The sequence below is a fragment of the Scylla paramamosain genome, chromosome 2 (genome assembly GCF_035594125.1).
Source record: "Scylla paramamosain isolate STU-SP2022 chromosome 2, ASM3559412v1, whole genome shotgun sequence".
Taxonomy (NCBI): domain Eukaryota; kingdom Metazoa; phylum Arthropoda; class Malacostraca; order Decapoda; family Portunidae; genus Scylla; species Scylla paramamosain.
In genome coordinates, this window is record NC_087152.1 from 1,338,715 (window position 1) to 1,360,000 (window position 21,286).

General features: G+C 41.0%; 1 protein-coding gene and 1 long non-coding RNA gene across 8 annotated transcripts in view; both read right to left on the reverse strand.

Moving 5' to 3' along the window:
* The window catches only part of LOC135107996 (uncharacterized), a 145,078-nt gene extending 135,524 nt beyond the window's left edge, over positions 1-9,554 (reverse strand). Inside the window, exons 1-3 of one of the 2 annotated variants that reach the window (XR_010272103.1) lie at positions 9,507-9,554; positions 8,340-8,425; positions 1,172-2,523 (exon numbers count right to left, since the gene is read on the reverse strand). This is a non-coding gene — a long non-coding RNA (uncharacterized LOC135107996). Of the gene's footprint in view, positions 1-1,171; positions 2,524-8,339; positions 8,426-9,506 lie in introns of those variants that run through there. The other variant, XR_010272095.1, reaches the window with a different exon arrangement.
* A 436-nt stretch (positions 9,555-9,990) lies between these two features.
* Positions 9,991-21,286, reverse strand: part of LOC135108062 (protein prune homolog 2-like) — a 37,664-nt gene continuing 26,368 nt past the window's right edge. For 3 of the 6 annotated variants that reach the window (XM_064018661.1, XM_064018698.1, XM_064018668.1), the window contains exons 3-13: positions 18,952-19,111; positions 18,402-18,567; positions 17,838-18,020; positions 16,074-16,298; positions 15,431-15,552; positions 15,000-15,139; positions 14,765-14,870; positions 14,445-14,557; positions 14,173-14,271; positions 13,823-13,862; positions 9,991-13,659 (exon numbers count right to left, since the gene is read on the reverse strand). In XM_064018661.1, the coding sequence (XP_063874731.1) occupies positions 13,823-13,862; positions 14,173-14,271; positions 14,445-14,557; positions 14,765-14,870; positions 15,000-15,139; positions 15,431-15,552; positions 16,074-16,298; positions 17,838-18,020; positions 18,402-18,567; positions 18,952-19,111 (1,354 nt within the window). In that variant the 3' untranslated portion in view covers positions 9,991-13,659. The remainder of the gene's footprint in view (positions 13,660-13,822; positions 13,863-14,172; positions 14,272-14,444; positions 14,558-14,764; positions 14,871-14,999; positions 15,140-15,430; positions 15,553-16,073; positions 16,299-17,837; positions 18,021-18,401; positions 18,568-18,951; positions 19,112-21,286) is intronic. The other 3 variants (XM_064018678.1, XM_064018705.1, XM_064018687.1) reach the window with 3 other exon arrangements.

Genomic DNA, 21,286 nt, shown 5'->3' on the forward strand with positions numbered 1-21,286 from the left:
ACACAATACTCCTGCAAGTATTTGTCGTGTCTCCGATAAACACTTGCACCATGGCGGGAGGCTCGAGGTACACGGCCAGTACCTACCCTTCTCTCTTCTCATCCTCCCTTTGTGTATCCTTGTCCTTCGCCTTTCTTTACGATCCTACGTCTCTTACTTGAGGTACACCTTATCACAAGCAGTCCATCTCCTCTTCCTCTCACCACCTCTCCCTCTCATCACATTTCCCTCTCATTACATTCCCCTCTCACCACCTCTCCCTCTCACCACCTCTAGGTACGTCAGGCCTATAAAAAGTGTTGTAAATGCGTCCTTCTCTCACCCTTGCAAGGTCGTCGCCGCCACAGGAAAGTTGCTGGCCTTCCTACAGGCGGCAGAGAGAGAGAAGGAGAGATAGAGGGAGGGAGGAAGGAGAGTGAAGAAGTAAGAGACTGGGAGATGGGAGGATACTGGTTGTGGTATTCATCACGTTCTTCACCAACTCAAATAATGATACCCAACCGTACAGGAAGGGATGGTGCCACGGGGTTCAGGGACAGCACGGTAGTTGGTAGTGATGCTGCCGAGGGAGATTGGATGAGTGAGTTGAATAAGTACAGGTGAATAAGATGAGTGAGTGAGTGAGTGGTGGAGCGAATCATGGCAGGAGGCAAAGTGAGGGATGGAATGAATGAAGGCAAGAGTGAGTGAGCTGAATAAGTACGAGTGAATAGGATGAGTGAGCGAGCCGTGGAGTGAATGTGGATTAGGAGTGAGGGGTGCAGTGACTGGTAAAGAAAGAGTAACTATAGTGAAGAGTGAAGGTGTGAGAGTAAGAGTGAGGGTACAAGCAGATACATGAATGAATGAATAAATGAATGAATGAATGGAGGAGTGGACTGCAGAGTGAATGAGGAAGGCATTGTGTGGTGAAGGTTGTGGGAATGGTTGGAAATAATCATAGTGATGAGTGACGTGAGTGAAGTTCGAGTAATTGAGGAAGAATGAGAGAGAGAGAGAGAGAGAGAGAGAGAGAGAGAGAGAGAGAGAGAGAGAGAGAGAGAGAGAGAGAGAGAGAGAGAGAGAGAGAGAGGGGGGGGGGGAATATCACAGCGCCCAGAATAAGAGCAGGTTCATAGGAAATTCATGATGTATTACATAACTTGGAATGAAAATACATGAATGTGGTTCATGTCAGTGGAACAAAAAATAAGCTTATTAGTAAAAGACATCCTGACAGATCTTTTTAACTCTGAAATAGATTCTAAACACATAACTCAAATCGTCTGTTTTAATTAATAACAACCAAGGTTATATCCGTCTTCTACCAATAACTATCCTCTTCCTATTACTCCTCCCTCATTCTTTACATCCTCATCCTCCTCCTCTTCCTCATCCTCATCCTTTTCTTCCTCCTCAATGAAGGTGCTCAGCTTTCCAGAGTTGACAAAAAAAGACCTTGACGTCATAATTTAAAGTTACCTGAAACGGAACCACCAATTCACGGAGGTGGGTAAAACAAGTAATAAATCAATGGATCGTTGGCAGAACCTTCGAGCACAGGTCAGAAAGTCATCCGTTACTCAATTCATTTATAGGCCCACAGCTTGAGTGTGTGCGGTCTTGGTGTTCATGAAAAGGGTATACGTAGATAGAATACAATGTGTGTGTGTGTGTGATAACTTGACAATGCTTGACAAGAGACCGTCCAAATGTCGACAGGGAATTTTGCGTAGATTATCATCACACGGTTCAAATCAGGATTAAGCTCAATACATCTTTAAACATTTGGACCAGTCTTCCTGCACATTTTGGACGAACATGAGAACATAAAGAAATAAGAGAAACTGCAAGAAGCAAATACGCCTACAAGTGGCAGTTAATTTATAAAACATACCAATTTATATCCACGTTTTGTCCCTGTCCATAATTTTATCTATTCATCTTTTAAAGCTCCCTATTTACTCGCTGCTAACAACCTTATAAGACAGCCAATTCCAGTCATTTACCACTCTATTCGATAACAAATATCTTCCCATCTTTTTACATCTTACTTTTATCAAGCTCGAACCTGCAACTTCTAGTCCTGTTGTAATAATTAACCAATTAGCCAAACGGATTTTGTTTACATTAGTCTTTCTATATTCTTTATGCGTATTAAATACCTCTAATTGATCTTCCTCTTAACCTACGCCTCTCCCCCTCCTCCTCCTCCTCCTCCGACGGTGCCGTGTCCCTGAAGAAGCAGGCTACCATAGCAGACCACTCTCTTTACTCTCTCTTCATTTGCAGTATTTTAACAACACTGGCTCTCATTCCGATCGTCCTCACCAGTCCGCCCATAAAATTTCTTTAGGTCTTCCTCTTCCTCTTGTTCCTTCTATCTTGCCACGCAAACTAAAGTTCTCCTGTCTACCGAATGCAAATTTTTAAGTTTTTTCTCCTCTATGGGCACACATTGTACGATTGGTTCATCTGTCTTCTGTGATGTCTGACTTGAAGCTGGAAGTGCTCGTAGTGTTAGTGCAGTGACTGGTGATACTGCTGAAATGCATAAAGTATGACAATGTAATCACTTCACAGCTCATTTTTTTCCCACTTACATAGATAAGAGACATTGTTACCTCATTTTAAAGGAAAAATAGTAGTAGTAGTAGTAGTAGTAGTAGTAGAAGTAGTAGTAGTAGTAGTGGTGGTGGTGGTGGTGGTGGTGGTGGTGAGAATGATGTTAGTTATTGTTGCTGCTGCTGCTGCTGTTGTTCATGTTGTATTATTATCATTATTAATATATTTTTTCGTCTTCTTCTACTATTTCTTCTTTTCTTCTTCCACTAACTTTCAAGTCAAATTTTCATGTCAGACTTCACCTTTGCCCTCCTGCTTCCTTACTTGAGGATTAGATTGTGCACAGGTGGTTCCCGTAATTCCCGCATGTAACATCGTATTCCTCCTCCTCCTCCTCCTCCTCCTCCTCCTCCTCCTCCTCAATCTTCTCATTTGCCGCCTTTCTCCTACACACACACATCAGTAGTGATTTCTCTAATAGATAATAAATCACGAAAGGAAAAGTTTAATCTTCCATCCGTCACTCCCCGCCAGGAGGAAGAAAAGTAGGAGTAGGAGGAGGAGGCGGAGGAGGAGGAGGAGGAAGACAAGGAGGAGGAGGAGGAGGAGGAGGAGGAGGAGGAGGAGGAGGAGGAGGAGGAGGAGGAGGAGAAACAAAGAACGGAGGTGGCAAGTAATAGAAAGCCTACCCATTATGTGGTTACTTTCTAGAAGTGACTGTTTTAACACACAAGAAAAAGCAGGAGGAAGAAAAGAAAGAAAAGAAATAGGAGGAGAAGGATCAGGAGGAACAGATATGCTTAATACATCAACTAATAAATTTCAGCAGCATCACATCATGTTCCGTGCAGCTCAGCCTGACTGTGATGACTGCACAGCCCACCTCCCCAACTCACTGTGTCGATCGAGTGCTCCAGTTTAAGAGATAAGAGAAATTTCCGTTTTCTCTCTAATACCAAGATACGTCTCTTTCCGCAACCACAAAATGTAATAAATATATCTCCAATTCTGTTTCGATGTAGTTTTGATATTACTGCACCTATCCTATTTTTCAATCCATGAGATCGTATACGTTTTTAAACATTCTGATATTCTAGTCAACTTTCAGTACTAGCATGTAGCGCCGTCAGACCTTGCTGAGGCAGCGCCAACACTCGCAATCGATCAGTCAACCTTTAACCTGGATCCAATGCGATTTTATGTACATGCATCGTACAGCCATGTTTTTTTTTGTTTTTTTTTAGACGCTGGTATATGAAATCTCTTACTTTTTTCTTAATTTTACGTTACATAGATGTACGTCTTTTGAATAATTTACCTAAGCCGACGTCACTGATGATTACTAATACCGTAAAACATTTTCTTCTCATTCAGTGAACTGTCTGACTGTGTGTGTGTGTGTGTGTGTGTGTGTGTGTGTGTGTGTGTGTGTGTGTGTGTGTGTGTGAGTGTGTGTGTGTGGCTCACTGGCAAACATGGAGTAAAAGTCTGAGCGGATGAATCCAATAAAACTAACGGTGCTAAAAATCGTGCAGCTTTGTTATAAAAAAAAAGAAAAGATTCCACTATTTCTATGATTACATCCTGTTACAAAACTTTATAATTCAGCCTGTGCTATCAGAAGCATAATTCTCGACTAGACACCGCTGAATAGAGGCGGCACCGGCTGGACAGAATCATGGCTTTAAGCTATAGGAATTCCCCTGTGCTCACTTTCACGAAATTTACTTTTTCCCTCATTCTAAAAATCCTCCGCTCTGCTGATAACATTAGAAATCCAACAAACCGAAGAATGTTTAGTAGATCTTACGACTTTAGATTCATGTTAAGCATTAATACACAGTACAAACAAGTATGATATGTTACTAGACAACTGCCCACGACTGTGCCATTGTGAGCATATGATAAGAGAGGGAACTGCTTACAAAACGAGAGAGCAAAACGATAATGAAGGTGACACAGCGCTAAGAAAGGTCCTTAACTAGCCGGCAGGAAGAGTCCGGGTAGGGAAGGGTCCTCTAATGCAGCGTGGCGCCCATTTAGCTCTAAGACGGAATGAAGGGTGCTACGCCGAAGGTCACAGGGAGGAAGGACAGAGGGTACGAATTACTGTCACATGTTTAAAACACTAAAATCCAAGTATGTAGTAACCGTCCATGCGTATACTGCACACGACGCTGTACGAGAGGCATGTTGGTACTTGTGTTCAGGTCTTTTAGCATGGAGACGAGGAGAGAGAGAGAGAGAGAGAGAGGGAGAGAGAGGAGGAGAGAGAGGGAGAGATGAGAGAGAGAGAGGAGGAGAGAGGAAGTGAGAGAGAGAGAGAGAGAGAGAGAGAGAGTTTCAATAAGGCATCAATTATATCCAAAACCAATTCAAGACCACGTAAAAATATTGATAGATAGATAAATATGTAGATAAATAGATAGAGATATATACATAGATAGACAGATTAGTTGATACACAGATAAATAGATCAGTTGACAGCAAAAGACTAAGAGACGTATCTTTAAACTGCACGGATCGTAATCAAAGTTATGTATATAAAATGCCAAATTAGTCACTGGCGCCAGTCAGATCTACATAAAACGATCATTACGAGTACGCACACCCAAATTCATTGCGAAGTTCTGCTTATCGATGCGTCATATTTTACTGGGCTACAGAAAACAACACCTGCGAATATTACGAACCATACGCTTTTCATTCATTGCTTTTATCTAAGAAACGTAAACCATAATTCTCGTATTTGGATTAGTGACAACTGTGGGCGCAGAAAATCTTAACACCTGACATGTAAATGCTCCGGAAAAAATGGATGTTAAATTGAAACTTAAATTTGTTTTGTAATCTCTCTCTCTCTCTCTCTCTCTCTCTCTTTCTCTCTCTCTCTCTCTCTCTCTCTCTCTCTCTCTCTCTCTCTCTCCTCCTCTCCATCTCTCTCTCTCTCTCTCTCTCTCAAAGCTGTTAAGATGCCTGTCCAAAAACACAACTACTTAAACCAGGGAACCACTAATAAAGATACATCTCTTAACCTCGAGGTACCGGTATGTGTGTGTGTGTGTGTGTGTGTGTGTGTGTGTGTGTGTGTGTGTGTGTGTGTGTGTGTAGTCCTCTGTTCGTCACACCTATGCGTAATCGTCCATGTACCGTCATTATCAGACAGACACACGGACCATCGACAAAAGCGAGGTGTTGCCAAGGTTATCCTCCTCCTCCTCCTCCTCCTATTGCCTGATCAAACAACCTTCCCCATTTCATTGGATAATTCCGTAACCATATTATTCCGGCAGCGAAGAGTGACCTTGGCGGTGGTCTGTAATAAGAAAAACGCATGATGTAAAGTATTTCCTCGTCACGTGTGTACAGTTACGGCCGGAGAGGGAAAATGCAACATACACTTGAGGCTAAATAAGTGTGCCTGTCCGCCTGTCTCCTCCGTGTAAATCTACCTGTCCGCCTGTCTTAGTCGTGTAATCCTGCCTGTGGAGTTTGGCTGATCACAGCTTTTTTCCTCGGCGGTGTAAGCATCCCGGGGACACGACAGGGCAGGGCCGCACATGGCAAAATACTTCCATAACTACCATCCGGGCTGGGAAACGTGAGGGATTCTAAATTGCCTGGCGGGACGCGGAGGAACATTACGACGCCGTGTTGGTGTAACGTCGCTGTCGACATCAAGGCATTCCCTCCGCAAGCCTCCTCTTAACGACTGCTAATCCTCATGGGCATGTTTTTACAGGCGTCAACGTGGGGCGTGTGGGAGAAAGAGGGTTTAGAACGCCAATGGTACTCCAATGGCCCATCTTTGTAAATGAGATTGAAGGGGCGTGTGCATGGATGAGGGTGTTTATGACATCAAGGTTGTTGCAGTGAGCGTATCTGTACGTGGAGGTGCAGGGCAGTATGGTATGAGAGGGTTGTGTGTTGCTGGCGGCAGTGCTTGGTAAGGTGTTCGGTGGTGAGTGGCGGGCACAGCTTGAATTCCGGAAAAAGAGAGAAAGGACTCAAATATTATACGAGCTACTACTGAGTTTAAAAGATAAGAGAAAATAACAAAGTGATGTTTAAGGTTAATTGTTTAAGTGTGTGTGTGTGTGTGTGGTGTGAGTGTGTGAGTGGTGTGTCCGCGCGCACAATAGGTAGGCTACATGCTTACGGTCGTGTCAGTTTCTAGGCTTTTACACACACTCATACACACACACTCACACACACACGTCCTCTACCAGATCTAAGAATAATCAGGATGTGGACAAACACGACGTCATACAAGATCGCTCTTTAACCAGATTGACCCATAGAAAAAATGTCACTTGTTACCTCATTTATTTTCGAGAAAGCTGTTTCACAATAATACGCAATTACACTTAAGAAAGACGAAATTAACTCATAACGAAATACATTTACAATTTGTGTTTGAACTATTTACTGTTTCCCAATTATATATTAATAAACAAGTTAATTATGTGGCGTACTTAATTATTATCATCATACCATTTCAATCGTTAGGTTAGTCAGCTACGGTCAAGAGAGAGAGAGAGAGAGAGAGAGAGAGAGAGAGAGAGAGAGAGAGAGAGAGGGGAAGTGTACGCCATTTCAAAGCAAACCCACGAATGTCCGTCTTATAATTGCCCAAGATTCATCCTGTCCATTAAGTCGCACCACCACAGTATTCGCAGCCATTTAAGGCGGCCTGGACAAACGGAGAGTGTGTGGCTGGCGGATGATCCTACCCCGATGTTTACTGCCTCGCGCGCCGTCCCTACTTTTCTGTTGACTCTGAGCGCGAGAAATGTCAATCAGCCTGATACCCCTTCGGTTTCTGGGCGAGTTCAGCTTGATTCTTTTATCATATCGCTTTTTTTTTTTTTTTTTTTCTAAACACCCGAAACACATAAACCAATCATGAAAGGTACCAAACTGTTATAATAAAGGTGGATCTAGAAGTAACAAGTTCATTATCAGCCACAGATTTCTCAGAGGACAAAAATACTGGCTCTGAGACATACAGTACCTAAACGTACGCTGAAAGCGATACTATGGGATACGGCTTATATTATTTTATCCTCTGTTAGCGCAGTACAAATTTACAAAAGTTTCTGATTCATATCTTCCTTACTCTATGGTGGAACTAAAGAAAATTACCGTTTTACATGGGTAACTACTGTAAGATGGAATTATTTCTATACACTGATTTTGAGAGAGAGAGAGAGAGAGAGAGAGAGAGAGAGAGAGAGAGAGAGAGAGAGAGAGAGAGAGAGAGAGAGAGAGAGAGAGAGAGAGAGAGAGAAAATATGACATGTAATAATAATACTTATCCCAGTGTACACTATACAGATAATTCGGAAAGTAAATCTAATAAATTGTACAATTTTACGCGATAACAATACTCGTGTAATCATGCGGACCAGTTACCTTTAACAGTCGAAATATATGACAACATACTATAAATATTCCTGGATTACTAAGACACGATAATGTCCTGTACTGTACTACTTTAATTTTTCTTTCCGTTTGTGTCCTAAGTGGTCCTTTACCTGCGTTCACTTACGCAAACAGCAAAACTTCCCGAGAAAGCTGACATTAGTAAATTAACAACGTCACAGGACACTACACTAAGCACTCACGAGATCACATTTCCTTCACAACATTTCCTATCAGCATTTCTTCATTATCACGAAGGCATAGCAAGACCCAGAAGCTTCCCTAAGTGCGAAAACAGAAAAATGCGTATATCAACGTCTAAATGATGTTAAATAATACAACAAAAAAGACATGCATAGCGCTGTACTCACCTTTGCTTTGCTTCCTGGCTGCCCGGATGACGGAGAATCGTATCTCGAAACTTCAAGACGCCTCGGTAGCTACACAAACACACACCCTGCAGTAAAAACACGAACACAGCGGTAAATCCTCGATACTTTGTAACCATACTTTTCTTTAAACTAGCATTTATTTCAATATCAAATAATTCTCTATCTCTCTCTCTCTCTCTCTCTCTCTCTCTCTCTCTCTCTCTCTCTCTCTCTCTCTCTCTCTCTCTCACACACAATCCTGAATTGTGTATAGATGACTGAAGGAACAGAGTTTTAGATAAAAAAAATTCCGCACCAATCAAAAATAAGATTACAAGTTAAATATTACGATGCATCTTCTCTTAGCAAAAGATGTTAATAAAGAAATATTGTTCAAGTGATTCAATATGAAGGGAATCACTGAATGGATACGAAAGATATACGAGTATGACATTATATGGAGAACTGAACAAGATACCAGTAAATTGGACAATGCTCTCCATTATCACCGTCAAACACAAGTATCAAAGAATAACAATTTTGAGCTTTGAAATACAAGGTTGTGTGGAGCAGGTGTGGGGCAAGCGTTACATATAGCAGACGGTTATGATAGACGTTTCGCTCGTCATAACTTATGATATACGACTTATGATAGATGTTCTAAGTTATGATACCCATCTGCCATAGCTATGACATATGTTATAACTGTATGAAGAATACGGCCCCAGACGTCGTGCCGCGCGCTTAATTTAAATGGAAGAAAGTGGTGGGAGGGGGAAGATTTAAGGGGAAACTAATGAGAAATGGCAAATAGTGCTATACACGGCTCATCCCTTGAGAACTATTTTACCTGCGCTCCAGCAGAGAGTGATTGATTTATATGTACTTAGTGAACAGGATAGAAGGAAGAAAATATGGCGTAAATGTAAGTACTCCACAGACTTGTACAGTACTGCAGAACTCAGAATGCGGTTTAGCAGTGCATGTGGCTAGCGAATCGCAGCACATTTACCACATGGTTACCGTGTGAACAATCTAACTACACCTCATTGATTTCTAAACCATACTGTTTAGCCCCCCCTCCCCTCCCCCCAAAAATGTTCATGTAATGCAAGCCTTGAGGTTATTTTCTGAAAGAAAAAACAGAAGACCCTGTAATCTACTCACGACTGCAGTGCCGCCTAAAGTGAGAAGATGCTGACGTTAAGCTTCTTTGGTGCAGATTGGCAGATTCCTCGTGTGGCATCAGGTTCGAAACGCCCGCTACCTGAGTCGCTACCTGAAGCAGTGAACCTCCCCATAGTTCGACTCCTTGGCTTGACTCCGTTTCCAGGCTCGACTCACTGTTCACAGCGAGGAGTGGTAACGGCTCAGAAGTGACACCGAATACTGGTAAATACCGTAAAGCGGAACGTAAAATGCCAAAAATGCTGGCAATCCTGAAAATATGTTCTCCTTACCATTACTGACACATGAAGTGATAGCAATAAACGTATGTAACACTATCATACCTTGATGATGCTTGCTTGAACTTTCATATACGTACACGTTATTTACCTATATTCTTACGAGGGACTCAGGTGCATTGTGTGAAAATTTTGTGACAGGAATTTTAGTTTATTTTTATGTGGAAGGATCACATACAGTTTGATCAAACTTTACCATGTGACTTTATTTTCAAATGAGAACATTACGTCATATCGTGCCCATCATGTTATAGTACGATAAATGTATCTCACTTGAGATTTCACTGTACCTTACAAGTCCTTGCGATCTTGCAGAGCATCTTGTAACATATGCATTTGTTTATGAAACCAAAGTGAACTAAAGAAAGAGTGTACCATCATTCCATATATTGTCTTCATATACAAACGATACAACAGCTTCTCTATATTAGTTTATTCCAAATACATTATTGGGAACTAAGGTACCTGAAAAAGCAGCATAATATGTATGCCAATGTACTCTCCAATTTCTTATTTCAAATTTTGATACTCGTATAGAAAGTTGTCATGAATCGAAAGGGAACTCATAAACCATAATTTCATCTGTTGTGCAGAGAAAGGTGACGCCGGAATGAACTACCTGTGGGATGGGTTAGGAGACCTCCAGGATAGTTAAGTAATTATTATGCAAACAATAATAATAAGCATATAATGTACCATAAATATATATCATTAAATTGCATGTAAGTGAAATACATGTTTGCTTTATATCATAAAAATATACTGCATAAAATCTATTCAAATAATCAAACAGTAGTAAACTGCGCACGTATACATATGATTCAGTACATGTGATAATAAAACTGTATACTTTATAATGATATCATTGCTTAAACCATTAAAAAATACTCCTATTTGAATTAATATCAATTCACGTGATAATGCCATGAAACGCAGACAGTTAAGTGACAGAGTCCAATAGGTCGGTCAGAAGTAGCTACTATACAAGTACACACTAATGGAATGAGAATGGTGGGTGTACAGTACATGAGTCTCAGAAGCTTATGGTCTCATGAAAAAGGAATTTATCCATATTATCATTTTTGCTTAAAAAGAAATATTTCACATTAACTCAAGTGTATAATTTGCCTAATTCTGTGTTACTGTAAAACTTGTAACTGGTATGTTTGGATTCTGTAGGAGTGTATTAGTCCAGTCCTGTGATATGTTCTGTAGTGAATATCGTAACTTCCCTCAAACTAAACTCCCCCACGAACATTCCATCCACAGGATTTCCCCTCATGCAATTCTCCCATGATAAATTGTGATAGTAAGGAATTTCTCATGGCGATAATTGTTTTGGGTAAAATTGTCAAGAAGAAATGTTCTCGGGTGGCATTAACTTGAGTGAACTTTACATAAAAGCGTTGTGTGGAGGGTCGCAGGCAGAAGGAGGACAGAAAGGGATCAATGGTGATGCTAATGTTACCTGGGGAAGACTAGCAAGCCACTAACTCAACATCGACACACCGTGGTCAACGTGCAAGATCACAATGACTCAGTTATGTGTATGTATGTTAATTATATATTGTATGTCTTATGAAGACTTGTCACATGCCGTGTATGTACAAGGCTTTACACTGTACACTATTTGTTTTAAGAAATGAGTATGTAAAAGTAACTAAAATAATTTACATACTTCTTCATGATGCTTTCCTAGAAAATTAATGTAGCTAAAATCTATCTTCCTGCACGGTGGGACAGTTGTGTTTATTATGTGACATGTAAACCTTCAGCACTCAATGTAAACCAAGGTCTAGACCCTAACCTCCAGGAGCATCGCACCACAACTACCAACTCACTTTTCTGGCACTTCTCGAAACCCTGCTCTTCACTTTGGCATATCAATAACTGCCAAGCAAAAACTTCCAAATAAAATCACATTTGCTCTCCAGTAAATGCTCTCCATGCTACAGATATGTGCACATTCACAGACAGAGTGTATGGAAAAGATGTTGAAATGATGTATTGTCTTTTGGATGCATGACTGGGCTGTGATGGTGAGGTGTGCAGAGTAGCAAACACTCCACCTTTTCAATTATCAAGGGTTGAGACAACGTCACCCACCACTCTCCTAACTGCATTTGACGCATTATTTGGGCGGAGGGATAACTTTTCTTGTTTGGGAAAACAATTCTTGACAATGCAGATAGTTGAATTGCATCATGGCATCAATTGTCATCAGTCAACATTAATGACACGTTCAAGCTGATGCGAGAAATATTTCAGCGTTTATATTCACCACTCGGGCCAGTGTGCACGGGGCTGCGACTGTCACCCGGAGGATAGGGACTACTGGCAACAAAGGAAATGTTAAGGTATTTTTTCACCAAAAGTTGTACAGTGTGAATATTATGCATCTAAATTCTGCTTTCTGAAGATGAAAATAGCAGTGTGAAGCCAGCAAGTTATGATTATGGTTATTTTGGTAAAGAATACTGTGGTTATTGCCATAGTCATGAAATAAGCTAAATGTTCGCGAAATTATATATATAACATACAAAATAAAAGAAATGATGTTATGAGTTTATCATCTGCAGTTGTTATAATGGCCAGCATTACATTAAGTATTACAAAGGCTATTGGGTTTTGTATATGATGTCATCTATCACACGTGTGATATAATGCATATGTTTACAATATTCACAAAGCATGCATGCATCTTCAGTGGTTTATACATTTAGTGTATATGCAGAATAAGTTGGGTAGATTTTCTCCAGCAGTGCTGTACAGATTGCTGGAAGGGCCTTCACTGTATCGCTGTTTATCACTTGCCTCTTATCTACAGGAACTGCTACATTCCATACAATTTTTCATAATTCGTGTATATATATATATATATATATATATATATATATATATATATATATATATATATATATATATATATATATATATATATATATATATATATATATATATATATATATATATATATATATATATATATATATCATGATAATGATAACATATACATAAATTAACACCCAGACAAATATGCAGCACTAGTTAGTGTTGTTAAGCTGTAGATTCATATGGGTGCAGTCATCAACATTCTTATCTGTAGAACACTTAACATAATATACATGATACAGGAACCTAAACATTTCTTTACCAGCAACAAATACATACATACTATATATATATATATATATATATATATATATATATATATATATATATATATATATATATATATATATATATATATATATATATATATATATATATATATATATATATATATATATATATATATATATATATTATAGGCATGACATAATTGTATTCATAGTGGAACTTCCGTTCTAACAAATGACAACAGTAACAATCTCTTTTTCTCTCTCTTCCTGTAAGTGTATGCACCTCGCCAACACTGGTAAAGCACCTGCTTCACTCCTCGCCAGGCACGTCTCGGAGCCTCAAGCCAGGAATGCAGAGCGAGTCGTGTCCACTTTGTGCTGTAAATACTTCTCTCTAACAATCACAATTTTACTAGATTATTTCTCTAATCATATTGAGTAACAAATTAATTAATAACTGATATGCAAAATTATTTTCAACTTTAGTCCTTTATAATTCCTGTAGCTCACCCTCTTACAAAGACACAGTGTTCATTTGCTGCCATCCAGTTACGGTTTTATATTTGCAGATCGTTAAAGTCTAGTCACACATTTCTTGTTGAACAATAAATCCCAGCATTAACAATTATAACTGTACAGCAGCAGCAGAAGGCAGATGAACGGAGGTACTTGCTGTCCACACTGGCTTGGGGTCTTAGCAGCATTCCACACAGTTTTGTGCTTTAGGTTTATCTGCAAAACAGAAAATTTTGGACCTTGTACTAAAATCCCTTTTTTTTAAGTTGCTGAGACACAATGAAGTGTTATAGATACTGTATTAAAAAATATGTTTATATGTTATCACTCAGACCCTTGATTTATTGGTTTCAAACAGGAGAGTAAAAAAGATACTCACTCATGCCTTCACCAGTAGACTCTCCCTGATCTCATCATACCTTAAGTAACAAAATGCTGTCAGTTACTTTGATATAAAAATGTTACGAGATATGACTACATTTTTTAATAATTTACATATGTTAAAAAAGTTACATAATTACTTTACAGTGTCGGTTTATGCAGTCATAGATACGAGTATAAGTATAAGTCGTATAAGTCGGACATTGGGGTAGGACAGAGTAGGTGGTGGGGAACACGGTAAGTCGTGGAGGCAGGGCAGGAGAGGTGAGGAGGGAAGGACCAGGCAGGTGGCGGGGACAGGACAAAACAGGTAAAGGAGGACAGAAGAGGGCAAGGCGGACCACTTACTGTTTGACTCTGTCCGGGATGCACACTTGGTCCATTGGGATAAGGCTGGAGAGTTCTTTCAAACTATTTACAAATCTCAATTTGCGAGCAAATTTTGCACTGAAAAGAAAAGTGACCAAAAGTATATTTATGTAGACCTCAGTATGAAATGAATAAGTGAAAACAATTTATCACTGATTTTTTTTACTTCAAAACACGTATGGTGATAAAGTGAATGATAAGATTAGATAATCCACATATGATGGTGAAACTGTCTAATCTCCAAGCAATACCTGACGAAGGGGCGAGTCATCACCACCACCGTCTTCACCCAGAAGGTTGGATGTACCAAATACAGGCCTTGCAGGTTCTTCCGGAGCCTCCGGTCGATCATCTGGTAGCAGCGCTGTGAGAACACAAACAAGGTAATTAAGGCAATATCCCTGCTATCACTTCACTCTGTCCTCAGTTCTGACTTTCTTCATCTCCCCACTTACAGGACTGTCTCTCGGAAGAATACTGTACACCCCATTTCATCAGACTATTTGTAGCAGATCCAGACTCATGACATTACCAAGACATGTTTTGTGACCTGCATGCTTATATACTTCACCTTGAGCCAGGCGAAGGACGGCATGTTGCCCCGCGTGGTTGCTCCGTGGAGGTAGATAAGGATGTAATCTTCAGCAATAAGCTGGTCCAGGGTCGTCAAGACATACCTAGAATTCCAAAAGAAACGATTCTTAGTAGGAAGTTTGAGTACTATTAGTCCATTCAAGTTGCAGGCATTAGATGACTCACGATTTGTATTTTTCGAAAGTATCACGGGAGTATCAACAGACACTCACATGAAGAGGTTGTCCATGACATAGTCGTAATCCTTCCGGGATCTGTCTGGAAGGAAGCAGGCGGAAAACACTATGATAGCTTCGCTGCTGCCCAGCAAATATCCTCCGTGGCTTAGTACTTTCTTGTATGGCTCAATCACCTGAGAGAGGAAAATATGTAGATAAGTGTGTGTGTGTGTGTGTGTGTGTGTGTGTGTGTGTGTGTTTACTCAACTTTTTTTGTTGTTGTTGTTGTTTAATGCATTAATTCATTCACACAGAGAATTTCCTGAAACATTTTCCTAGAGAACCATTCACAACTCATGCATAAATATAGATACGGGTAAAATATGAAGTAGACGCTCCTGACATGACTGACAGCTTTAATTCGTGCATCCACAGAGAGACGCGTCACCTCATGAGATGCTGCCCCCGGCGGTGCTTGCTCTCACCTTCATGTCAATTCTCCTCTCGATGCCCGATATGACAACTGAGCGCCACGACCTTTCTTCAGTGGCTTCCTGGCTGGTGGTGTATTCCGGCAGGGGATCTATCCTTGGCTGGGGGCCGAGACCTGTTACGTGGAAGAAGACACGGGTGACAGCTTGCAACACGTGTTCCATTACTCGATTGATCACACACAAGAGCCACTACATTAATTTTCGTTTACTAAGGATGGTATTATTTAGAATATATACTTTTACAAAACTTTAGTTTTGAGGATACATTGAGTTTAGCAACAGTTCAGAAAGTCAAGGAATAGATACATAAAAGCATCCTTTCAACGCCTTTCATTAAGGCTACAGGGCCACATCCAGAGCACGATGGGGAGAAGAAGCAAGGATAAGGGAGATGGATGGAGAAGGTGGTGGAGGCTGCCCATTCATGTGCCGCAGGAAATATGGAATTTGTCAACAAACCCTTCATTAATAGTCTAGCCATCTGAAGGACGTGGACATGCAAACTACGTAATTTTCATTAGAGTTAGGTTTAAGCATGCATGGACATGTTGGACACTAAGAGGCAGGCCACCGACCCCCTGGATATGGCTGTGGAATGATGCGGCAAGGGACATAGCAAGCGTCTTCCCCTTACGCTCCATGATGGACTCCTCTAGCTCGTCCGGGGTGTCGATGTCGTCTGGCGTGAGCATGTCGGTGAACTCGTCGTGGGACAACATCTGGGCGTCGTCGTCCTCATCGTCGCTGTGCTGACTGAGGGACGAGATGGAGTGCTGGTCGTCATCCACAGCCACCGTCAGCAGCTCCTCGGTGACGGTGAGGCGCTTCTTTCGGTTCACTTCCAGGCTAGAGGGTCGCTCTGTGCGGGGTGGGGGGGGCGGGGAGGAGTTGGACCACGGCCATGTTTTGAAGTGGTGATTGATCTCTGCTCTACACATGACGTCTACTGCAGTGCATGGAGGGTGGGATGGGAACGGCGCTAGGCGGCAACACTGAGGACTAGTCTGGCAAAGGGAGATACCATACACCGCGTACGTTCCTTTCCATGAACTACTCTGTATTTTACTACCAGTGAAAACCGTTTTGAGAAGTCACGATAGTCAGCTGGTCAGACAGTCATTACATAATAAAAATAAAAGAAATAAAACTATTCCAGGCTGGCAAGATTTATAACGTCCGACAGTCTGGAATAACTAACGGACCATTTTTTCTCTACCACGACCCTAGTAAGGCCTTGATTCCTAGAAGCTGCTCGGAGAGAGAGAGAGAGAGAGAGAGAGAGAGAGAGAGAGAGAGAGAGAGAGAGAGAGAGAGAGAGAGAGAGACTTTAGTTTAATGCGCATTTATTCTGAAGCCCTTGCATTCATGTCCTCTCTCCATCTTCTGAACTCGACTAATGCTTCAACCTAAATCTGTGTAATGAGCACCAAATCATGTGGATACAACGCCTCTCACGGGAACACTGTCTGGAAACCACGAGGCCCGCGTGTCTCCCTCTGGCGAGAACGGCACCGATGTTGCCTCAAGGGTTCCAGTCAAGCACGAGGTATGGTGATGATAATTATGTGAATAATAATGGTGGTGGTGATAGTGGTGGTGATGATGATGATAAAGATGATGATGATGATGATGATGATGATGATGATGATGATGATGATGATGATGATGATGATGATGATAATTATAGTAATAATAATGATAATATAATAATAATGATAATAATAATAATAATAATAATAATAATAATAATAATAATAATAGTAACAATAGTAATAATAATAATAATAATAATAATAATAATAATAATAATAATAATAATAATAATAATAATATCAATAATAATAATAGTGATAATAATAATTATAGTAGTAGTAGTAGTAGTAGTAGTACTGCTACTACTACTACCATTATTACTACTACTACTACTACTACTACTACTACTACTACTACTACTACCATAATTATTATTATTATTATTATTATTATTATTATTATTATTATTATTATTATTATTATTATTATTATTATCATTATCATTATCATTTTTATTATTGTTATTATCATTATTATAGTTGTTGTTGTTGTTGTACCATTATCAGTATCAGAAAATGTATATATGCGTACTTTCATAAGTCAAGAGTCCGAATTAAGTAAATTCTAAATATAATCTTGCCAGCCTGAAATACATATACTGACTCACCATTTGAATTTGTATTTTCTTCTGACGCTAATTAATGGAAAATGTGTTCAAGTTCATTTCAGCATTTCTTACTAATGAACCCATAGAAGAGGGGAAAAATCAACGTAATTTGCAATTCAAAACAGTTTCCTGACTGGTGTTGGGTCAAGCACGTCCTGCCCCATTCCCTCCTTGGCCGAGGGAGAGGGGCCAGCTAACCTTTCCTCAGGGTGACCTGCCCGGTGGGCGGCGACACCACTGCCGTATACAGAGAGCGGTCTTCCTCTGTGGGCGTGGCGGGCGGCTGCGAGGTGTCTTCCCGCTCAGCCAGTCGCACGCCGCCACACTCCTCGCTCGGGTCCACCATGTACCGCAGGGCCGTCGGTGAGTTTGGGAAGTCCACTGCGGAAGCAACGAGATAAGACACTGCTCGCCTGCCTTCCATTACATGACTACGGCCACACAAAGGAACAGTAACGAAGAGCAAATATGTGTGATGTAGTATAGTAAAGTTATGAATAAAAGTTTCTACTATCTTAATTTTTGTCGGATAAATGGTATGAGCGGAGGAAAAAAGTTGAGACGGGTAAAAAAGGATGAAAATGGAGATATTAAGGCGCAAGAAAAGAGGAATGCTGAGGGAAAAGTGGGTGGATTACATAAGTAAAGATAAGACGGGAAGAGTTTAGATGTTTTCAATATAGATTAATAAAGGAGGCATCTCAAATGTAGCAACCACACATGAACATGCCGACATTTGCAAAGACTGAACACGCTCATTACCTGTCTCGGGCTCATATATCTCCGTGTCTGGCAAAGTGTATTCGAGGTGGGAGAGGTTAAATGGCGCGGGTTTCTGTCCTCCCGCAGGCGCTGCAGCTGCTTCGCCTACTCCCGAGGGTGGGGAGAGGTCCCCCTCCACCGCCGCGCCCACTAGCCGTCCGTTCTGCTTGCATGATGAAAAGCAACTCATTATCTTTTCATAGTTTTTTTTTTTTTTTCCCAAGATTTAAAGGCTCTGAGCGACTGCATTCTCTACCCAGATGAAAATAAGGTATTAGAAAGGGCGCCTTCTACAGTATAATAAATCATTTGGAATTTAATTTCTTATATTTTTACCTGATTTACGTACACAAAACTAAATAACAAAAACATAACATTTTATATTCTAGAACTAAATAAAATCGATAGCATTTGGTAGTATTTTTAGCCAGTGTGTGGAAACATTGTTTTCTTTCGCGTGTTTGTAAAGGATTCAGTCGTCTTAAGAAGTTTAGTCACAAAGTTAGCAAAGTCGATTACGTGAAGGAAAGCCGTGCTACTTTCTCCTTACCTGCATTGGAAACCTTAGAGGGTCGCGGACGCCCTGCTCGTAGGAGTAAATGTTGTCGGAGAGAGGCGAGTGATTGGCCAGGGTTCCGCTGCTGTTGCTGGCCTCGGACACGTCCATGCTCTCCTCACTGGCTGGGTCAGGAACACCCTCTCCAGCCGAGCTACGGAGGGAAGCAGATCAAATAACTACAAATGGTCTCTTTTCTATATCAGTATATACCTACTTACCACACACACACACACACACACACACACACACACACACACCATAACACTACAATGCCAACCCCATCCCCTCACCACTGTGTTTCTAACATATTTAACTTATTCAACACCACCACCACTTTCACCACCACTACCACCACCACCATTACTTTCCTGAAGCGCACAGCCTCTCCCTCCACTCCACTGATCATACGTGACCTAAAAGGCAGCAGAATTAAAGGTTGTGTCTTGTTGTTGCGTTAGTGTTTTACTGATTCGTCACTGCCACACTGCAGTAAATTATCTCACGTTACAATGGCACCACTTCCTGCTATTATCTGCCAGATATTGCGAGATAAATTGTTAACGGTAGTAATAATGATAAAAAAAAAATAGCGCATCTTCATCTATTTAGTTTGCTATTACGTTACAAAAATATAAAATGAATGAATAAATAAGTAAACAAACAGATAGATAGCTAAATAGATAAATTGATAAATAAAACTTTTTTTTTTTTTCAGGAGACACCAACATTTGCGTGCCGCGACTTGCAGCCTCTCCTCCCGCTGCTGTTAACTTTGTACATCATCCCGACAATCTTCCACCGCCAAGTATCATCAGCACATGTCAGAGGGTTCTCCAGGGATTCTTATTTGCCAAGTTTTATAATTTCGCCGCTATTTTTGTGTGGGAGCGTGGAGAGGGAGGAGTTTTCACACTGCGGCGTCAACTCTATGAAGTTCATTAAAATTTTACAGTCTTCGAAGCGCTCTAACCGTACCGTAACTTTAAACCTCCCATCCCCATGGTTCGCATACGTATTACAACACAGATACAGTGTAAATATCTTTAGGAATTCTTGGACTACCTGATATTATAAGATCATATGAAAAATATTAGATCATAAGAACTAACGAGTAGTGGAAGCTGCAAGCCAGCAGACCAACAACCTTGCATAACTTATACATCCCTATGATCATCTACTATTCCTATCAATAAATTTGTTCCATATTCTTTTTTAAACACTCCTTATTGTAACTTTGCACTACCAACGTACACCACAAGCGCAGCGTAATAGCCTCTCATCTATTACTGACGAGAGTGCTGAGTGTTAATCTGGAAATAGAGCGCACTGCATTGCTCTAAACGTGAGTGAAATTTATCGTGTGATAGCGATGCATATCAAGGGAAAAAGCCATGAAAGCTAAAATAGGAACATGACATTTGAGTTTTCAATCTTCATCTATCCTTTTTTTATTATGGCACAGTCAGGTGTGGGCAATTAAACTATGCGGACATCACGGGTCACCTGTAACATCGGGATCAGCACAAATATCACATATATGAAGCGGGTAACGTAACTGCTTCAACGCTACATGCTCCTACCGCATGTAAGACTATATACGAGTACGTGAACTTTACCGCCACGTAAGTCTATATAAGCGTGTTTAGCGGTCAGTCTCCCGCACTGCCGCAGCCAGATGACAAAGACTGAAGCCATGCAGACGTTGACTTGTTCGCTTCACACGTGACGGCTGGTGTTCATCATGACCTACATCTCAAGTACACCACAGACACTGTTCACTCTTTTGCTGCTTTCTCTTCCGTGCTGCTTTAACGCTGAAACTACATGCACAGGAAGTTAAAGTAGGCATGTGCAAGCAAACCTGACGGCCCACATAGCGCTTTGAGAGGAAAGTGGAGAGGCGCAGATCCCTCATCCAACATCAAAGGACAACTTGTACCGTGCAGACTGCCTGTGCGAGAGGAGAATACGAAGGAGGGAGAGAAGAAGGAAGAGAAGACGGAGAATGATAAGTAGGAGCAGGAAGAGAGGGTGTGGTGGTGATGGAGGTGGTAGTGGTGCTGGTGGTGGGTAACAGTGCAGGGAAAAACAGTTTTTTTCTCTCCACCCTCCCCACTCTCTCTCTCTCTCTCTCTCTCTCTCTCTCTCTCTCTCTCTCTCTCTCTCTCTCTCTCTCTCTCTCTCTCTCTCTCTCTCCCGCCACGTTGCACCGACACTGACATTGGTACACCTCTTGCCAACAGGAACAGATAAGGTTTAGCTCTCCCCACCCCTCCCACCCCTCCTACGTGCCCTCCCCCCCGAACTACTACTGGGCCATGCACGA